The 22,135-nt window shown below is 35.6% G+C and overlaps 1 protein-coding gene across 6 annotated transcripts in view; it reads right to left on the reverse strand.

Annotated features, from left to right (window-relative positions):
* Positions 1–22,135, reverse strand: part of SGCG (sarcoglycan gamma) — a 136,989-nt gene that overhangs the window by 27,937 nt on the left and 86,917 nt on the right. For all 6 annotated transcript variants that reach the window (XM_035542543.2, XM_035542540.2, XM_035542541.2 and 3 more), the window contains 3 exons: positions 21,214–21,315; positions 17,917–18,004; positions 2,375–2,494 (listed from right to left, as the gene is read on the reverse strand). In XM_035542543.2, coding sequence (XP_035398436.1) covers positions 2,375–2,494; positions 17,917–18,004; positions 21,214–21,315 — 310 coding nt within the window. The remainder of the gene's footprint in view (positions 1–2,374; positions 2,495–17,916; positions 18,005–21,213; positions 21,316–22,135) is intronic.

Below are 22,135 nucleotides of genomic sequence, written 5' to 3' on the forward strand. Positions count from 1 at the left end.
CTACCATCGAGCAGATCAATGCTTGCATTTAACTTGGTGTCATCTGCCAACTAACAGAGGGTGCACTCATGCCCCTCATCCAGATCATTGATAAAGAAATTTAAGAGAACTGGCCCCAATACTGAGCCCTGGAGGACACCACCAGTGATCGGTCTCCACCTGGATTTAACTCCATTCACCACAACTCTTTGGGCCCAGCCACCCAGGCAGTTTTTAACCCAACAAAGTGTACAGCCATCCAAGCCTTGAGCAGACAGCTTCTTCAGGAGAACGCTGTGGGGAATGGTGTCAAAAACCTTACTGAAGTCTAGGTAGACCATATCCACAGCCTTTCCCTTGTCCACTGAGCGTCACCTTGTTGTAGAAGGAGCTCAGGTTCGTCAAGCAGGACTTGCCTTTCACAAACCCATGCTGACTGGGCCTGATCGCCTGGTTGTCCTTTAAGTGCTGCCTGATGGCACTCAAGATAATCTGCTCCATGAGCTTCCCTGGCACTGAGGTCAGACTGACAGGCCTGTAGTTCCCTGAGTCCTCCTTCTAGCCCTTCTTGTGTCACATTTGCTAGCTGCCAGTTGACTGGGACCTCCGCTGATAGCCAGGACTGATGCTAAATGATGGAAAGTGGCTTGGCGAGCACTTCTGCTGGCTCCCTCAGTACCCCTGAGTGGATCTTATCTGCCCCTATAGTCTTGCATATGTCTATGTAGTTTAGCTGGTTGCTATCCATTTCCTACTTTTTCCAAATTACGAAATGCTAACATTTTCCAAATTGTTGGAAAATGACAATTCCTGACATGTTGGGTTGGATTAGATTTGCATTTTTCCTGAAATACTATACATCACAGACATTGGTTCTCTGCTCAAAGTATTCTCTGCTCAAAGTATTGATATCTCTCAAAGTATCACTAATTTATCCTTTATGGTAATAGTATCATTTAAATCACAATTTTAATAAATGAGTTTAAAGCATAGTAGGCATGAATCTCCTTTCTGTTAATTCTGTTAATTTTACACTGAAATAACCTTACTGACTTTAATGGATTTATTTTTCAATTGTACTACAGTATAAAAAGAAACAGGCAATGTGTCTTTCTACAATATCTGCTAAAGTAAACAATTATCCTTGCAGTCCAAAGATTAATATTGGACAAGTCAGAATACATGTTTTAGCATAGCAATTTCACCTTGTGTATGAATGATTTTTACTTACTTTGAGCAGAGATAGACCTTTTCCAAATCAGTTAACAAGTATGCAGTTTTTCATATCTTTGTTAAACATGCTTTTCTATTAAAGTTTAGCATCCCTTGGGCAAACAATAATCATTTGATATGGTTTCCTGGTTAAACAAAGTTGTAATTTCAATTAGGTTAAAAAGTAAAAAACTTAAGATAAGACCCTTAGGTGTAAACCAAATTTATTAACACATTCATTATAACTTAACTTTGGCTTTGAAACATTAATTGTACACACATTTGTAGTTTTGCACAGTGAAATAATATGAATTGATCCATTAAAATTAAGACCTCAATATTTCAGAGGACCAATAATTAGCAAAAGTTAACATGATAGTTGCAGTCAGCTTAAAAATACCAAAAATGCAATTGGAAACAAGCTACAGGATAATTTCAGTATTTCCTTTGATGGAGTCTTCCAGTTAAAGAGAAATCACACCCTGACATATCTGTTTTAATGCAACCTTACACCTGGAAAATGAAGGTTGACTTTATCAGGTCATATAAAAGGAAACAGCTTTTCATGTGATAACTTTGACATCTTACTTTGTAAATGAGTACTTTGGTGATTTGCAGAAATAGCCTAAAGCAAACTTGTCTTCTGACTGATGACATTTTAAATACACTATAAATACCATCCCATGGCATATGTGCTACACATAGAGCAGAAATACATTGGCTTTCACTTTGAAAGAAAAAGTCATAAAATATCAGAGTCTAAAAAATTTTCACAAATAAACAATAATTTTCACAAATAAAATTAAGTTTTCACAAATAAACCTTAATACAACTGGTTTTTCAAATAGAAACATGTAAGACTTTTCCACCTTCAATTAACGGTATGCACCGGAAATTTTAAGTAATTCAAAAAAAGAAAACCCACAAAAGTACAGTTCCAATCATTACTTGTATTTGTTTTAAATAAAATACATACATACCAAATGCATATGTATATATACATACATATTATTACTTTTTTGTTAACACTTATGATTATTTACTGAAAAAGGTCATGATAGCTTCAGATATCTATTTTCTAATGAGGTAAACCCAGTATTTTTCAGAATGGTTTATTTAAAATGCCATTTTACTGTGTTTTTCTTGCGACTATTAGTTGGACATTTCTTAAACTGTTACAAACCTGTGACTCGAAGTTTATCTGTGCCAATTACAACCTCATTTTCATCCACTGTAAAAAGTGGCTTGCCATCCTTTGAGTTGATCTGAAATTGCTGTCCATGGAATTCTACCATTTTAGGACCTGCAAGGCACAAGCAGAATAATGGAATAATTACATGAGCTTTCTTCAGCTTTCTATATAAATTGCTAACCATTCAAACTATGGTCTTAATTTAGTGACTCACTTAAGTACATTAAAGATCATTAAGCATTCAGATATTCCAAGGATAGTGGCCCTAGAAGTACTGAAATTGGCGAAGTGTATTTACATGTTCTAATCTGTTGTTCAAAACTGTGCTTGGAGTCATGCTTTCAAGTTGGGTTTCCAAGAGGGAATTTAGGAAATCCCTCACAAATTGATCAAGACAAACATTCACATTCTTGGTGCTGAAGTTGCTAAGATTATTTGATCTATGTGAGTGTATAATGTCTTCCTTTTTATTTATTTATTTATTTATTTTTTTGAAAACATAAAAATTAATTATCAGAGTCTTTGCAGCATCATCTCTTTTGATTAGAGAGGCTCAAATGCTTTAAAATCCCCTGTACGGTCTGGATCCTCAGTTCTTCATAACAAATGCCAATTTAGCTCCACATATCTAACAAATATCACTGATCATGTTCTTAGATGATTTTTAAAAAGCTGAGAGAGTATTTTCAGTTGGATCTGGAACTCCAGAAATTAATATTGTGTGCAAGAGAGTCTTTGCGTATCACCAGATCTGAAATTCAGTAAAAAATTCTGTTCTACAGTTTTCTTTTTGAGTAAATGTATGCCAAGCCCTTAATATTCCTCATTTTAAACAATTAGATCAATTAAGAATTCACATGGCATAAGTTTGAGTATCTGTTTGATAGAGTCATCTCATTTTATGTTCAGAATTAAAATTATAGATAATGGTCAAAGTGCTTAAGATTCCTTTTTTTAATTAAGGGAATTCACAGAACATCCACAGGACCAACAAGCACTGAGATGTTTCATTTCCCTGCAGGAACATAGACATTAAATACCTTCTGGGTAGTAATTCTCAAAGGAACTAGGAGCTTTTGATAGATCTTAGGTTAAAATGGCATTAGGTAACCGATGATTGATATAGCAATGAAATAAAATTCAGACATTTCCTATAATTTCCATGGCAGCTGATGCAAGAGATACATACCATAAGGTCCTATATAAATTGCTACTGTTTCATTCAGTAGATGCAAGCAATTGCTTTTAATCACTTACAATGCATAGGAAGGATTATACAGGCCATAAGAACCTAAACCAATAAAAAACAATACTGACTCAACTTGAAAATGGTCAGGATAGAGGGCCGAATTCATACATTGTACCCTACTGGAGCAGAGTACTCAGGCACAATCTTACTTATCTCTGGCTCTTCTCTACAGCTCCTCCAAAGCACGTGGCTTGATTTCTGAGAAGTGTATTGCAAAAATACAGAAAATATCTTTGTTCAGAGAAAAGGTGTTACTCAGAGTCTTTTTTTTTTTCAGAAAAAAAAGGAGTTCCAGGTAAATGAAACAAGGATGGTTCCCTATCAATGCTTTCCTGGAAAATATTGTTTGTTTTATTACTCGTGATCCTGTCCAGAAGGAGCAATGTAGTTACTGATCATTTATGTAGTGTAGGTAGAGCCTTTGTTTATACAACAAAATCAAAGGCCTAAGTAAACCAGCAATTATCATCTTTAATTGGTGCTGCAATGTCTGGTTCCTCTTTTCTTCCTTTCTTTCATCCAACACCACAATTACAGTGCTTAGCATGACTATGGGATACACAAATCAAAGCCTCTCCTGTCTGACATGATTCAGGTTGGGCGATTCAGGCACATTGACGCACATCTTTTTGGTGGGATGGATTTAGGAGCAATTCTCAGTCACTTTTTTTATAGATGTTGTATACAGTATAGAAAGAAAGGTATTTTTCTGAGCCTTTACTTCCTCCATAGGAATGAAACCCAAGAGTCCAGTTTCTGTGGTCAATATGCTGGCTGCAGAACTGACAGAGAAAAGTTGCACTTAACACCATGTCTTCTGATCCTGCTCATTGTCCGAGCTCATTCTAAGAAGCATGCAATTACAACATCTACTAGATTAGACTCAGCAGATCAGATAGAAATGTGAATGCTGATTCTGTAAGGCTCTGACAAGGTTAAGTATTTTTCTTTTCAGTATTTTCAATATTTTGGAGGTCTGGCATGCCAGAAGCAAATATTTTTATATTGCCATAGAATATTTATTGTTTAAAACAGTTAATAGCTGAGTGAGGATCCCGAAGATTTACATTTTAGACATATGTAATTTAGAGTAAAATAGGTGCCCAAGGCCTTCCACAGATTCAGTTCTAATCTGTAAAGCTTTATAGTATGGGTAATCTTTAAAATACTCATTAGAAACTGCTGAAATTACTTTAGAACTATTGTGTAAGCCTGCAAACAATATGCAGGAATATCTCTAAAAAAACAACAACTCAGACATGTATAGTATTAAGTTATATTTCAGTGTTAATTATTTACACATGATCACTGTAAAATACTTTAGTATGATGAAGACACTGTACGTTTAGAGGGAATGTCATCTACTGATTTCCTTTGTACAAGAGCAATTAGCCTTGAAAATAAATTGCTGGGCTGAAATAGTGGTACTTCTGCTCTTTTCTTCTCAGCACCTTGGTAGATACAGAAGGTTTCACTGCTTATAAATCACTGGGGAAAGAAAAAAGTAGATTTGAAAGAACTGAAGAAGTGTGGCATGATTTGCACCAGACCTAACTTGATCTAGTCTATGAGTACATTTATCTTATTGATTTGCTAATTCGTTGAGTCCATTTCACAAGCAATCTTGTCAAAGGAAGATTTTTCATGTCCCTCCTAACAAGAATAGGAAAGAACTACCTCAAACAGAATGAATTGATTAATTTAATTTGTACACCTGCATGTTGCTAGAAAATTGACATATTTTTTGTTAATTGGATCGTTATGGAATGTAGATTAATTCGCAGAGAGATGTGACATGGCAAAAGAAAGAAGTTATAAGATGGAGGAGCTGTTTTAACTATATGAATTTAGGATGAATATATATACATTATATAGCATTTACATACGTTGGACTGAATTCTGATTTCTCTCACCTAACCAAAGCAAAAGGTATAGTTGACATAAACATATGCTTAGCAGACTGACTTTGTCAGCTGTCCTATCTATTTAATGCAAATTTCAGGCACGGTGTCCATAATGAATAACATACTGATACAACTGGGGCTGCAGTATTTACTAGTTTAATTAATCTGGTCCACGTATACAGTGACCACAATTCCAACAATAATTGGAAAAAGGCAGGTATTCTGTCTTTCCATTCCCAGCTCATTTTTATTTTTTAACATTATATCACATAATCATATTCCCGGGCTCTCCTCTTTTCTTCTACTCCATCAATATCTAATTATTCTGGGCAAAGCAGTATATCTTTAACAGTAGAAGCTGAAGGAGTACTATAAAATAATGAGATGTGGGAAAAACAGAGAAAAATCTACTTAGAAGAAGAACAAGAGGAATAACATTTGTAGAAAAGTGCTCATCCTGGATGAGCTGTAAGTTCTAACAAGCTAATGAATACATCTATGCCAATAAATTAGAGAAAGCCAAGGCAGAGGAGACACACACTGCCAATTTCTGTTACTCTAGTAGCATGATCCTTGGCACAGTCTAAACCTGTACTACATGGTGACTTGCTGACAATGCATGGTCGGGTGCTGTTCCTCACAGGCAGGATGGATGAAGCTCTCCAGCTCTGGAGGAAAGTGGGTTTAGCTGTATAATGAGAGTTGTGACTTGCCATCTGCCCTGGGGGCAGACTGTGAGTCCTGGCCTGTTTTAGTTGATAATGTAGGTATAGCCTATCTCTACCTGTAAAATACTTTCACATGTTAATCATGCAGTGAATGACTCACTAAAGTGTCCAGGGACTTTTATTGCTTAAGCGTTGTATTGGTGCCTATTGCTCTTATCTTTTTTTCTTCTGATCAAGTTACAAGAATCTAAACAATGAATTTAAGCATGTGGAGGGGCAGTTAGGTAGGATCTAAGATGGGTGCATAGTGAACTATTCCTATTACATTTTAAAGCTCAACTTAAATAAGAAAAAACACGACAAACACTGAAAGTACTCACTGCACATTATATACTTTTCAAAGGGGTTTTAACTGGTGGCTGTTGCACACTTGACTAAATCTTTAACAAAAACCTTTAGGTTCATGGTTTTGTCAACACAAATGCCCCTGTAAAGTTGGATGAGGACTGTCCCATGGATAATCCCCATTATCAAAGAATGGTATGGAAAAAAAATGACTTATTTTAAGTCTTTAGATGGAATGCCAGGTGTCCTGGTTTCAGATAGGACAGAGCTAATTTTCCTCCTAGTAGCTGGTAGGGTGCTATGTTTTGGATTAGGATGAGAAGAGTGCTGATAACATGCTGATGTTTTAATTGTTGCAGAGCAGTGCTTACACCAAGCCAAGGACTTTTCAGCTTCTCGCTCTGTCCTGCTAGCGAGCAGGCTAGGGGTGCAGCAGGAGCTGGGAGAGAACAGACCCAGGACAGCTGACCCAAACTGGCCAAAGGGGTATTCCATACCATCTGACGTCATGCTGAACAATATATAGGGGTGGCTAGCCAGGGTGGGGGTCCGGCTGCTCGGGGATAGGCTGGGCATCGGTCAGCGGGTGGTGAGCAATTGCATTGTGCATCACTTGTTTCATACACATTATTATTAGTAATACTATTATTATTCTTATTATTGTTATTATTATCTTCCTGTCTTAATAAACTGTCTTTATCTCAACTCACAGGCTTCACTTTCCCGTTTCTCTCCCCCATCCCAGAGAGGGAGGGGGGAGGGTGAGCGAACGGCTGTGTGGTGTTTAGCTGCTGGCCGGGTTAAACCACAATACCAGGGTAAACTAAATTCAAGCATATGTTTCATTTATGTTAGAGATGAGACAGCTCATGTGTAGAACAAATTTCAAAAAACAAAAATAGGCTTTTAAAGAAATGGAAATACATTTATGTAACCAAAAGTAGCCATTAATTTCTCCCAGTTGTATTTTGCAATACACATGCAGCAGCTATACTGCAATAACACTAATTGTATCATGATTCATTTTCAGCTCATAAACAGCAGCCTAATTCGATATCTGAAACTTTAATATCCTACTTCCTAAATGTATTTTGTTTAGCACCATAGTATCCTAACTACATGTAAGTCAATTAATACTATATAATCGTGTTTCCTGATAAAATCCTACAATTAAAAATGTAACATGACAGAACATAGGTTATAAAGAGCATTTGAACTGTTTTCCGATTTCTGCCAGAGGTGCCACAAGAATTTCCAGGTCAATAGGTTATTCTTGTTAATTAGGATGACTAATATTTGTCCATTGTTTCTTTATACTTCCTCTAACAATGTGCAGTTCTGATGCAGACCTCAGATGTGATCATCACATCACATCACATCACATCAATCACATCACATCACATCACATCAATTACATCACATACCTCTTGACACTAAGGATGACAGTTTAAATGATGAAAAATGGTTTTAAAAACAATTGACCTGTTGCCCTTTAATAAATGTATTTCTTCTAAGGCGTGTGATCTTCCAATGTTTCCTGTAGTGTTTTGCCATAAATCCCTGCAAATAGGCACACTGCTAAGCAGTATCCCTTTTTGTTTCCCCTCCTCAGTCTTGATTGCCCTAGGTGGCTTTCCACAGAAGCAAAGTCTTTTGTTTAGTGATTCCAGTTCAGTAGTTACTTCCCTTCTACTGCTACCAAATCTTTGAGTTCCAGTCTAATATAAATGTAGGACAAACTGGTGAAGAATCTTTTATTCAAAAGAAGAACCTTTTTGTCAAAAATAGGGTCTGCTATCTAATATGTATACACAAAGACTTAACATCAGTCACATTGGTAACATATAGGCAAAATCTTCAAATCCTGTTACTTCCGCCAAGTATTAAGCTCTTCTAGTATGTTGTTAGATCTTTCAGAAGAAAAGACTTTTGAACACTGAAGTTATTTAATTTCAGATCTTTTCTTTTCTTAGTCTCTTCTATCATGCATAATTTTTATACCTTATGACTGTCACCCGGTCTGTATGCTTCACTCTTCTCCTACCACCTAGAACCACTGAAGTTTTGAATATAAGCCAAAATCCTGAGTGCTTTGGGGTATTGCTATACAATTTCATTTTTTAGTTATTTTTATTATATTAAAGCACCTTACTTAGAATAAGTTCTCATTAAAGGTGTATTAAAAATGTAATACTCCTACAGATTCAGTTCTAGTTCTACGAGTAATACAATACCAATAAATGTAAAGCCATTACTTTTAGAAGCATAAAATTAATCAGATTTTCATATGGAATGGTATAGAAGTGCTTGCTGGACTCATTAGAACAAATGCATTATTACAAAGTATATAGAGCACATTGCATATATATGCTTTATCTCCATATCATACATCCCTCATCACCTTTAAAAACATCTCTGATATATCAATAGAGCACTGTCTGCTCCTCTTTCCTCTTTTTTTTCTTTCTTATTTTTTTTCTTTTTCTTGGTTCTCCTTTTAAGTAATGGATGCAATAGTCTGCAGGCCAAAGTAAAGATGCATTATTGTCAGCACTTCTTAGACTTTGTTGTTCCCTACAGTTGAACACAAGTCTAGAGATCTTTGAAAATCTAGTACTGAACAATCAATGCAGACACTGATCATAAATTACACCAGCAACCCAATCTTGTATTAGGTGTTTAGGTGGCAATGCTTTTCACAGAATCACAGAATTGTAGGGGTTGGAAGCGTCCTCAAGAGATCATTGGGTCCAACCCCCCTGCCAAAGCAGGTTCCCTAGAGCAGGTTGCCCAGGTAGGCATCCAGACCGGTCTTGAACATCTCCAGAGAGGGAGACTCCACAACCTCCCTGGCAGCCTGTCCCAGTGCTCCATCACCCTCACCGTGAAGAAGTTCTTTCGCATATTGGTGTGGAACTTCCTTTGATCCATTTTGTGGCCATTGCCCCTTGTCCTGTCCCCACAAACCACTGAAAAGAGGTTGACCAAATACCTCCAACTCCCACACTTAAGATATTTGTAAACATTGACAAGATCCCCTCTCAGTCTTCTTTTCTCCAGGCTGAACAGACCCAGGTCCCTCAGTCTTTTCTCATAGGGAAGATGCTCCAGGCCCCGTATTATCTTTGTGGCCCTCCACTGGACTCTTTCCAGGAGTTCCCTATCTTTTTTGTACTGGGGAGCCCAGAACTGGACACAGTACTCCAGGTGAGGCCTGACCAGGGCATAGTAGAGGGGGAGAATCACCTCCCTTGACCTGCTGGCCACACTCTTTTTAATGTATGCCAGGATCCCATTGGCCTTCTTGGCCACGAGGGCACACTGCTGGCTCATGGTCAACCTGTCATCCACTCTCTGTATGATTTTGCTACCTAAATGTTTTTATACATCTGAGCATTATCTTTATAAAATAGTATCTATAAATATTAAAAAATAAAAACATGAAGTACTTGATTTTAAAATTGATTATTGCTTGTAGAAACCATGGCAGGAATAGACAATCATGTTCTTCACACAGTTGCTTGACCAACAGGCTATGGTGTCACCCTTTCTGAGCCTCTCATTCCTCAGTGAATACTTTATCCTACTTTACAAAGAATACTTGATAGTTTAATTTTAGTAAGTCCTTCATTCTTTAATGCTATTAAAGAATACTTTATCTTCTGTTTAATGGATTATCGTATTACCTCTTCTTACTCTAATTATTATTTTTTTTTTAAAAAAGAAGATATGGGTTTATTTTCATAAGATCAATCCCAGCCCTGCATTTTAGGAACATTTTATGAATGCCTACTGCATCTGGGCAGAAGACTCAATGTGAAACCAGTTAAACAGGTGGGACATGACTCAATTGCCTAAGAACAGCTGTTTTGTGCCATTATGTATACTTTGGTGCCTAGTCTTCAGCTTATTTTAGCTGCCCTGAAGCATCTAAGACTAGAAGGGCTTGGAGATCTGTCTTGGGATCAGTAAGTGACCTGAGCCCTTGAAGAGTTCCAGCCGAAGACCAGGCAGGACAGAACCACAGAAGAATCTGTCAGAAGGCACCTCTGGAGGTCACCTCACACAACTGCCTACCAACAGCAGGACCAGCTCGGTTGGAAGTTAGCTGAAGGTGCTCAGGGTCTTTTTCAGGTGGAATTATAAGACCTTCAAGTAAGGGGAGTCAGCAGCCTCCCCCAGCAACCTGTTCCAGTGCTTAGCCATTTTAAAAGTGGTATTTCCCCCACTTGCATCCAGTTACATTTTGCCATGTTGCAACTGTCGCCTCTTGCCATTTTTCTGTACATTTTTCTGTGTGTTTCTGAGAAGAATACAGCTTCACCCTAGCCCTCCACTAGGGAGAAGCAGGCAGCAATGAGAAGCCTGCCTTAAGCCCTCTTTTCTGTAGCTTAAAAAATGCACCCTCTTCAGCCTCTTATATTTCATGTGCTCCCAATGCCTGACCATATTAATGACTCCTCGTGGGAGTCTCCCCAGTTGGCTGATAGCTCTGTCGCATTGGAGGGGGTGAATTTTAATGCCATATTCCAGCTGTAACAGATGTAAACTCCCAGGAGTGGGAAAATGCAGCCCAGTATGCTATTAGCCCTTATTGCCACAAGGGTACGCTGCAGATACATGCTCAAGTAGTTCATCAGGATGGGAGGGTTCTTTTCCTACAGACCTGCTGCAGAAAGATAAAGAACTGGCTCCTTTTTTTTTTTTTTTTTTTTTTTTTTGGCCGCTAACTGACATCCAGAGTCGAGTTAGCTTTAAGAAGAAAGTAGTTATACTTTATATGAATAGCTTAGATGTACTTAATTATCCAAATTCTATAATAGATTTTAGTCACAATAAATTTCATTCATTTTAAGTTAACCTTTATGAAGTCATCTTGTGTTAACCAATTTCAATCATTCATTCTTTACTTTATTAAAGGAAGAAGGTACAAGAACTAATTCCTTACTTTTAGCATTATTAGCTTCAAGTTTTCCTCCCAAGATTTGTGTTAATGCTCACTATAAAATATGAACCAAAATGCGTTGTTTGGGATTGTAAATTTACTGAAGACTGCAAAAGTCGAGAACGATATTAAGTATTTTATAATTCCCTTTTCTTCAACTATTTTGAATTCCTTACTCCCATTGAAATAAAGGGGTTAGTGGATGGGAGAGCTACTCAGATGAGTAATTGCACTCTGGTAAGAGCTTGGTATCCACTACCTAGTTCTTTTTCCATATAATATTTCACATAAAAATGATTTCCCAGATGTTAGCTTCTTTTCAGAGTTAAGCCATGTTGACTTACATGCATACTACTTTTCTCTTCTAGACACAACTAAAACAGAAGTGACAGCACAGGACTCAAATCCCCTTGGACAGGTTAAATTTCTCCTTTAAGGTGATATTGGCATATTTAAGCAAGTTAGCAATGCACCTAACTACCTGATTAATTTGTAGATGACTTTTATAGTCTGCTCTAAGTCAGCATTGCTGACTCTGAACATCATCACCTATTTCTTTATAAAGACTATCACATTTGGGACCAACATGTGAATCTGCTATGGTAAGCACCTTACTATACATAGTACATAGGATCTATCAATGGTATTTTTGGCAGAAGAGGATACTGTTCATTTGAGTTTAAATATTAAACTGTGGCTCTGATGAGCAAATTCATATTTTCACAAATAAGTTTTCATGGAGATATGATTAGCTAACTATACCTTAAATGTATATTGATTACCACTTAGTATTTCCTGTTATTTTTAAAATACTTTTCAAAGTTAAACCCATTTAAACACACAGTGTTGTCACAAATGTCTAATAGCATATGCATTTAATATAGAACAGAAATGCATCTGCCATGGATTAGAACAGGAAATTAGAAAAAAAAATTAGCAGCCACCTGTCATTGACTAAATTTTGCCTGATCTGAGTCAACTAAGCTCTACTTTTAAACAAAACTAGAATGTATGCCTTGATATGATCAGATTCATTGGCAGCTAAACTCTTATACCCCTGGGGGTAAAAAGCCCTACTTTCATCCTTTTGGAACAAATAATGTAAGTTCTTGATCATAGGAAGACTTAATCACCTCAAAAATACTTCAGTTAAATTTGCAATTTATCTTTCTATTAATTACTCCTATGTTGTATCTTTCTTTCTTATAACCCAGCTAGACAGCAATTAAAGTTGTGCAAATAATCATCTTCCTGCAGTACAAAGATCTTCAAGAAATATGTTCTGGCTTTTATCTTAAAGATAAGTAAGAACTTATTTGGACAAAAATGAAGTTTTTAATGAAAGCCTTCTGGGAAAAGTAAAGAAGGAAAAGCTAAATGATTTTACAATGATATTAAGTCAAGTTTATAAAACTGGCTTCAGGGTTTTCCCTGTAAAAACACCACCAAACTCTTCTCACATACATCATGCTTCATTAACACTGTTTTCTTCCTATTATGTCTCTAATGAAAAAAATACCATCACTTGAGAATGAAATATCAAAATGCTGATAAGAAGAACAGTAATGGCTTGACATTGGAAAGTAGTAGTTTACAGATGGCAATTAATGCTAATGAAGAAATATATTAGGTACTGACACTTATCTGCTTCCTCAGAATGTTGCTCCTCTCTGAAAAAAAAAGGGGGTGAGATGGCTCTCATTTAAGAGCTCCTTAGATTAATGCGATGGACATGAACATAGTCTATAGGCAGAATTTTTACCGTAATTCTGTTTTCAGACTGTATAAACCATTTTGGCTTTTACCACATTCCCATGCTTTCTGAGTGGTGCTGATTTCATGTTTCAAAGTGCAGAACAGCTTCAAAACACAGATATCTAAATAAATTTCCTTTAGTTTAAATACTTTAAAGTGAACTCCTCACCTGAAGCTACTGATGTCACCGTTACTTGGTGTAAATAATTGAACTAGGAGGAGGACCAGTAGTCCACTGTACTCGAACCTGTTCTCACAGACCCCGAAAGACTTTGGAAGCTCCTTTCCTTTGTGTCTTTAACCCTGAAAAAGGCCACCAAAATTCACAGTCTTTTGGAGCTTGAAGCCCCCTTATATGATACTTGAAAAATAGATCTTTTCAAAAACTGGCCATATTTTAATTAAAGATGAGTTGGAAAGCACACTGCTCTTCTGCCACTTTCTTAATATTCAGTTCCTAATATATTGCAATACCACTGCAAAATTATGACTATTGTATTCATCTGCTAGTAGGCTATATATGTAAGCATATCTTTACTTAACTGCAGCATCATTTGCTATTTGATACAAATGTTGCTCTTAAATACTTGATAAACAATTCTATAGTCTATACATTCTTAAATATATATTATACATGCTAAAATTCATTATTGAAATAGTTTGCTAATTTTTTACACTATGTTGCTTTATTATAAATAAGGATTTTGATAGAATCAAAGGTGCTACATTTCTTTTTTATTTTAGGATTGAATAAGGCTTTGAAGTGATAAGAACGGAGGTCCTAGAGACAGATGATGGTTAGCAGCCTTCTTCAGTTGCTTTCTTGGATTATCAAAGAAAGTTCAGGATATTTCAGTTTTTAAGGTTGATGAATGAGCTGTGATAATGAGAACTTTTGAAGCTTATTCGTGATGTTAAAGATATCTATACTAATGGAAAAAGTTACCGTCTATTTTGTGGACATCCTTGACTTGCCTATAAGGCATCTCTCTCTATTGCTTTCTTAATTCGCTCTGACTCTCAACCCTGTACCTTCGCATGTGTGCCTTGCTTAGATTCTTTCTTTGCTCTCTGTTGGTCAACATCTTTATTCTAAGCCCCATTTCTCCCAGAATTGTTCCAAAAGAAATAAAAGAAATAATCTCCCATATTCTCTTAACTAAATGTCCCGTTTCCTTTTTTTTTTTAATTTAAAAATTAATTAGTTTTCCTATTCTTTCTCTTTCTTTCTTTCTTTCTCTCGTTCTCTCTCTCTTTCTCTCTCTTTCTCTCTCTCTTTCTTTCTCTCTTTCTTTCTCTCTGTCTCTTTCTTTCTTCCTTTCTTTCTCTTCCCTTTTTTCTTTCTTTCTTTCTCTTCCTTTCTTCCTTTCTTATTACTTACTCCGGTTAATATGAGTTTCTTGGTTAGATATGAGTTTTAAATGATTTTAATGACTACTTCAGACAAAATGGGTATCTCTGCCATACAGAGATGCCGAAGACAAAAAAGAGTAAAGCACAGAAGTGGTGATTTTTTTTAGTTATGATACCTATTGCTTTGAAGGTATTCTTTTCTTGACAGGCAGTTAAACGTATTTGCATTCATAGAGGCTTCTGAAAGCAGTGCAATTATGGAACACAGTCCAAAACACAGCAAGTTCTACATACAGCGCTTATAAAGAACTATAATGTTCACAAAACTTCTGCAAGAGGTATGTCATGCAGGTAAACTTAAGAGCATGTAGCAACTTCGAAACAAGAGCGCTAATGGTAAAAGTTGCTCACATTTGAAGTTATTTTAGTATGGCTGTAATTCATGAGAGAAACCTTCTTCATTCTTGAGTAACACGTCTGTTATCCTCATGTGAGGAATTCCATAGAAACTCCTCAAGTGAAGACTTTTTTCACATCCCTCTTGCGAATTACTTCTATTGAAGACTGGGTATTTGAATTGCTCTTAATAAGTTATTAAAATATTTTAACAGATCATTTGAATCACAATCTTCTGTGAGTTAAAAGGTGTTTTCATGATGATCTTATGAGTGACACTATATTATATTGTCATCTTTGGAATAATCTCTATTTTATCTATATAACCACATCACAATGGCAACTATTCATATTTATAAGATGAACTAAGTGTTAAGAGATAATTCCAGCATGCTGGCAACTGTGAAAGGCATTAATTATTAGCAATGTCTTGTGTATATGAAGTAAATTACCCACAGACCTATTATTCACTCTTCTTATAAGGCAACATCATCCTGCATGTATTTTGATGAGCTAATGACAATGAATAAAAATATCAAGCTATTTATAGATGGTCATTTACTCCAATAAACTGTCACTTGCCCCAGTCACTGTTGCTTGACCATATCATTAGGTATTAACAGAGTGCTTTACTACATTAATTTTTACGGGTCTTTCAACACTTTATCAGTCTAAAATTAGTACTGTTTAAAATTAGTAATATTTCATGTTAGTATTTACAATGCTACCAATTATCCCAGACACCAATTATTAATGACTTGAATAAATAGAATTGGCAGTCAAACAGAGATTACTTAGACATGAATATATTTCAAGTAATATGTAAATACATTTTCAGCACTTACTCTTGATATAGTTCTGATTTTCCCATGCTCAAATCATTATCACACCCTCTTAAATATTTTTTATAGTAGCTTTGAAAAGAGCAAGCCAAAGTGCTGTCAGAACTTCCCCGCTTCAGTGTTGAATCTGAATTGCTTTAAAACACAGACCACTTTTAAGAGGTTTGAGATGCAGGTCTTTCACTCTAAACTCTCCTCCTTCCTCATGGTTTCCTCATATATTGCCTAAGCCAGATAAAGCCTGTCTGGACAGCATGAAGTATTGGGCTTTCCTTTGGGAATGGGTGATAGAGGCTGGAGATCATAACACGTAACAACACTGACTTGCACATTAATGGGAATGAGGCCGGAAGAACCAGGTGATTAAAATCAGAGAAACAGAATTAAACTGCCATTAAGGAGGGAAAATACTAAATATGGAAAGCACTTGCCATAAATCAGTCACTATGGCCAAGCCTGTTTCTATCCAGTAGAACATTCCCCTCTAAATACCACAGTCCCTATATGATATTGGTTCATATTGACCCTTCCCAGTCAATCAGCTCTTTGGTTTACAAGTGCTCTTTGATCAGATGTCTCTAACTCTACAGAACAGATATATTTAACTTTCTGTGTATTTAAGAAGGCACATTCCCGTGCGTTATCCATACTGTTCTTTGTTAATGGTCTCAGAAGAAAGCCTGTGTGGTGACTGGGAAGGGAAAAAGAGGAAATTAAAAGAGAGAGGTCTGAGATTTTTTTTTTTTTTGGCTGGCACATTAGTTAAAATACCCCTCCTTTCAGTAAAATATATAATTTAACTAAGCATTGCAGCCTCTTCGATAAGGAGAAAGATACACTATGGATGACTATCTCAGACTGAGATCATTTAAGGACGTCATTTACAGTACAGATGCCAAACTCCAAATGTGCAATGCAGCTACAACAGTCTTCAGTGCCTTGATTCCGCTCCCGCCCCCCCCCCCCCCAGTTTCTTAATTCTTCACGCAGAAACATCTGTCTGAGAAGTGATGCACCTTCCTCCTGCCAGTAGTATGTCATGTTTCTGGCTTGAAATATAGAGGTGCCTTATTTCCTTAGGGACATAATCCCATAAGCGCATTGTGAGTACACTAAAATACGATAACAGAGTTGAGTTCAGCAGAAATCTGAGCATTTTTTTCACTTTCATGCAAAAGCACCAGTTAATGATGGGGTCACTCATTTGACAAATGTCTAAACTCAATTCAGGGCCCAGTGTTCATGAACATATGTATAGCACACCTTTCATATTAGCAGTTCTAGGTCATGCAGGCTGGACACAGCCTGTCAAACAATTCATCAGGCTTTTGCGCTACTGTCTGACATGATTTTACCTTTAAGTTTCTCAAATCGGGCAGGAGTCAGGTTGGACAAATTAATGTGGTGATAAATGATCTGTTCTGTGGTCCACCCTTCCCAAAGGGCCTCCTGAGAACTTCTCATCAGGCAGGATGGGGACCTGACCACAGCACAAGAGTATATCAAGTCCCATGATGGGAATCCACAGACAAAATCAATAGCATATGTTACACAACTTGGAAATTTTAACCATGTAATATATACTGTTTTGGTCATGTGGTCACTGTATAGTTACTTATTGCAAAGTAGCTTAATGGCTGTATCAATAATATGAAACCAGAAGTACTGTACATTTCATACCCTTCATTATTATCACAATGAGATATGAGTTCCACTGCTGTGATTTGATAAATATTTATGAGCATTTTTAAGAGGAATGATTCAGATCCTTATAATTAGCTTGAATGACCAAAAAAAAAAAAAAAGAAAGAAAACATTTAAAGGCCAAATTAGGATTAATTAGTGACCTTTCCTGTATAACTCTGCAATAAAGAAGTGCTTTAAATATTTACGTAATTAATGCTTAAGTGAGAAATGGAAATACACTGTTGCTACTTATTAAGTGGCAGCTGGCCTATCTAAACGTGGCCTTAACAGTATAAAAAAATCACATTTAACTTTTTGTATTCTCCAAGCTCCTTAGAAATATTTATTAAATCCAACAACAGTGAACAAGGAAATATTACTTAGACTTACCCACGTTTAATCTGCCTGTAACTTCTCCATTTGAATTGCGAGCATTCACAGTCACATTGTGAGTAGACTGGAGAAGCAGTGACGAGTCCTGAAGTATGGAGAAAAAACAGTAGATTCAGTTGAATACTTAGAACTGTAAACAATTTTCAAACTTTGGTCTGGGGTATATATTAACTCAGTCATTGAAAGAGCTTTGCAGTTACAAAACCATCCACAGATGTCATCACATAATTTGGGCAAATACCTTTGATTATTTCAAGTATATCAGATTTAAAATAAGAAACCAATAAGAAAATTTAAAGAAAATTTAAAGAAATTTAAAAGAAATTTAAAGAAAATTTAAAATAAGAAACCAATTTTAGAGAATATTTCAAGTGGCCAAAATCTGTGTTACTGGCCCACTGAATATGGTTGTTAACATTTTATCTTTTAAAAAGAAAATGCTTAAGTATTAGATTTACTACTTTTCTATACATAAGTTGAGACTTCCTACAAGGCAACGGCCAAATTATCAGGAAATATGTGATACGAAGAGGGTATTAGAAAGCTGTCTGTTTGTGACCTCAAAGGGGATCCTCATCCCTAGATAAATAGTTTCTAACTATTGGAATACTGTAAAATATCAGTCTCTTTCAAATATATTGCTTCTGGTACCTCTTCTGGACTCAAGCCAGCATGTTGAAAGGCTAATCCCTGAAAATCACTCCCAAGTCATGTTCGTATTGTAATCTAATATACAAGTTAACCTGAGAATTTTGAATACATTTTATATAAAGATTTTTGCTATAAACACATTCCTAGAAATTGTGGTAAAAGCAATACACAGTTTGGAATATGACTTACACATTTTTATTAAAATGGATGTCTTACAAGTAGAAAGATAGGCTATCTCAAAAGAAGTCATTAAATGAGCAACATAAATGAATCTCATTTTATAAATTATATCAGCAATTATAAATTGTAATTGTTGACTTATAACAGTCAAAGAAGATCAGGTAAATATATTACATTCAAGTGCATGTTCTAAATGACCCACAAATATGGGCATCTCTGGTAAACTTATTTTGACTGCTCTTGGTTGATTTCAAAAATATTTTACTAATTTGTAATGTTGATTTTAAGTGTGAATAAACTATATTCTAAGCCTGTAGCTGCCACACATGTTGTCAACTGATTAAAGCCTAGTAACATATTTATAAATGCTATAGTTTTATCTTGTTATGAATATAAATAAGCTAAAATGCAATGGTATTGCCCATAACTCTGTGTTGGCATAACAAAGGCATAAACTTGTAATAGGCTCCAGAGATGATGCACAGCAAGTAGATTTTCTGCTACATATTTTCTTAGCACTTTGGAGGCCTCATTAGGTGAGAAAAGCTGTTAGGAGACTGCAAGCAGAAAACACTTAAGGCAAGGAAGAAAGCTGCTGTGATAGCCCAATTCTCTAACAGGCAAACTTAGAAAAAGAAGTCATAACAAATAAGCAATTTTATGAGAGTAAATATATAGAATGACACTCAGGAGATCAAGCTACAGGCAATTAAGCCTCTCCAGAGGCTTATATTCAATAGAGTTCAAATGTTTCAAAAACAAGCACGGAAACAAACAAACAAAACCCTGATGAATGATCAGTTCATAGGGGGCAGAGCCATCCAGCAGCCTCAAGGCTCTAATTAATACATGCTACGAATGATCACCATGGGTCATTAGATAGATGGGCGTATATTAGATGCCACCACACATCTTCCTTCCTATATGGTACTAAATGTATTAAGAGGAATATTAAAAATAGTACAAAGGGTGGCTGAACATTGCATACCTATTCTTCTGGGCCGGAGTGAGTTCCTAAGTATTAGCTATGTTGGTTTTAAAAAGTTACATGTTTTATCAGATAAAAAACCTCAAGAGAAATTCATTTAAGCACATAAATACTGTTTGCACTGCCTATGGGGCAGAAAAGAACACAGCATAAGAAACAAAATGAAAATACAGTTTTAGTAACAGCATCTCTCTGTCTAAATAAGAGCTGTTCCTGCTACTGGAAAAAAATATTGCAGAAAGAAAGAAAAAGAAAGGCTTAATAGAGAGAAAGTATATTGGCATTGCTTGAATTTCAGTCATCGAGCATTTTAATGACCTCATCCTAAAACATATGTCAACCATGTTATCTGATAAAATTATTTACCTTTTCTTTTGCCATAGCAATACAAATGCTAACTTTTTCCTCAGTTTCAGAAAAGTCTAATACCTGGCTATTCTTTCTAATGAAGTAGTAAGGATGATTATGAAGTAATGAAAGAGTCAAAGTTGGCTTTTACTCTCATTGAGTAGTGCTTCATCCTGTGAAATGTCCAACTGGTTGATGATACTGCTCATAAACTATATTGTGAGTTTGGATGACAGAAGATAGTTCCAAAAAGTAAATTTTTTTGTTGACAAGAAACAGATATTGCTCTACAAAAAAAATCCACCTGTTTCAGAATTCACCTGCATAATTCAAAACCAATTCAGATTCTATCTTCATCAAAACTCAGTACTTTAATAGAAATCTTCCATACTATACCCATTCTTACTGTTGTTTTGAAGTTAAACTGCTTATGAAATACTTCCTTTGACCATTTTTTTTTAACCTCAATAATACTAATAAAATTTTTGGTCTATATAAATAAGATTCAATCTGAAATATTTCCATTTAGTCTTGTTGGTTTTCTATACACATATATAAAAGTGTCATGCATTTAATTCTGGTGTCCTAGAGTGACAAAAATTGAACTTAATAGAGAAATCATAACTTTTCCTACAGGATCCACGAATTTTAGAGATATTTATATAGTTCTGTAAGCTAATAAATTCTATAGTGTATGAATAAACAAAACAAGCAGTTTCACAGGGAAGCATACATAAAAATACTCTAAATAAAAATAATTAAAAACTTTCTATACATTCTTAAAAGCACTGCTTATGTACATCATCTTTCTTAATTCCTTTTTAAGCAATTTGTAAGCACATGCCTAAAAGAAAAACGTTATAGTATCTGAACATTGACCTAATGACCCTGCTTGTAAAATATTTATTATATTCTTGCATACTTCAATACAATATTTATATACCTACAAAAATATTACACACATGCAAAAATGTGAGTGCATAATATGTATAAAAATACATATCCATATATCTACATTATATATATACATATTTTTTCCCCTGACAGGTGCCTAGACTTAACCTAAATTCAACTGTTCATAAGTGCATTAATTTTATTTCAGTATTTTTGTAAGATTAATTGCTTACCACTCTAGAATGTATTTCTTTGGCATAAAGAGGGAATAAGAATTCTGATTCCCCTTCCAGACGAAGGCCTTCTTTTGTAACACGTAGATGTCCCATTCCAGTCTGAGAAGAAGCAAGAATTATGTGCATTTTAATATTGTTGCTGTATTTCTTTTGTTCATTTCATAAACTGAAAATGTCCAGAGCCGTCTGCCTAACCTCTATTTATAAAGATACCCACACTAATGCATTTATTTTTTTGAGAATTCCTCACTTATTTCAGGAGCATTTTTCTTTAATAAATTGTAGCTTTCAAGAAACAGTTAGTAGTTTTTTGTTTGTTTGTTTGTTTGTTCATTGTTTTTAAGGGGAAAATACGATATTACATTCAGTATCTTAAAAGGAAGTGCATTTGTATTGCTTGTGCTGAAATACCTTTTGTATCTCTAAAAAACATGAAAAATAGTTTTACACAAATGCTCAAAAAACAAACCTTATGGTCATATCTCAAGGTTTATTCTATCAGCAGTATACTTCACACAGAATGCAACACTTCTAAGCCTATTGAAGGGACAAAGGGAGATTTATATTTGCTTCCATTTTCAATAATGACTTCCTTCTTTTTAATTAGTTTTTCCTTCTTGGGTTCATTTTTTTCCTCCTCTGATTGTAGGCTCAGGTTCCTCCTCTCACACTCCTCATTCCTTTCTCCATAGCCTGCTTGCCAGTTTTCGACCTCATTGTCTTAGTCTCTTTCTCACAATTCTAGCCCTGTTCCACCTTCCACACTTTCAACCCATTTTAAACTTTTCTTTCTTTCACCGTTATCACAGCATTGATAATGTGAAAAATGAGTCTGGAAATACTACATTAAGTAAATCAGAGGACTTTTAGTCTTCAGTCAAAGGACATTTCTCACAGGTATTTGGATAATTTATAAAGG

The sequence above is a fragment of the Cygnus atratus genome, chromosome 1, assembly GCF_013377495.2.
Source record: "Cygnus atratus isolate AKBS03 ecotype Queensland, Australia chromosome 1, CAtr_DNAZoo_HiC_assembly, whole genome shotgun sequence".
NCBI classification, from domain to species: Eukaryota; Metazoa; Chordata; class Aves; order Anseriformes; family Anatidae; genus Cygnus; species Cygnus atratus.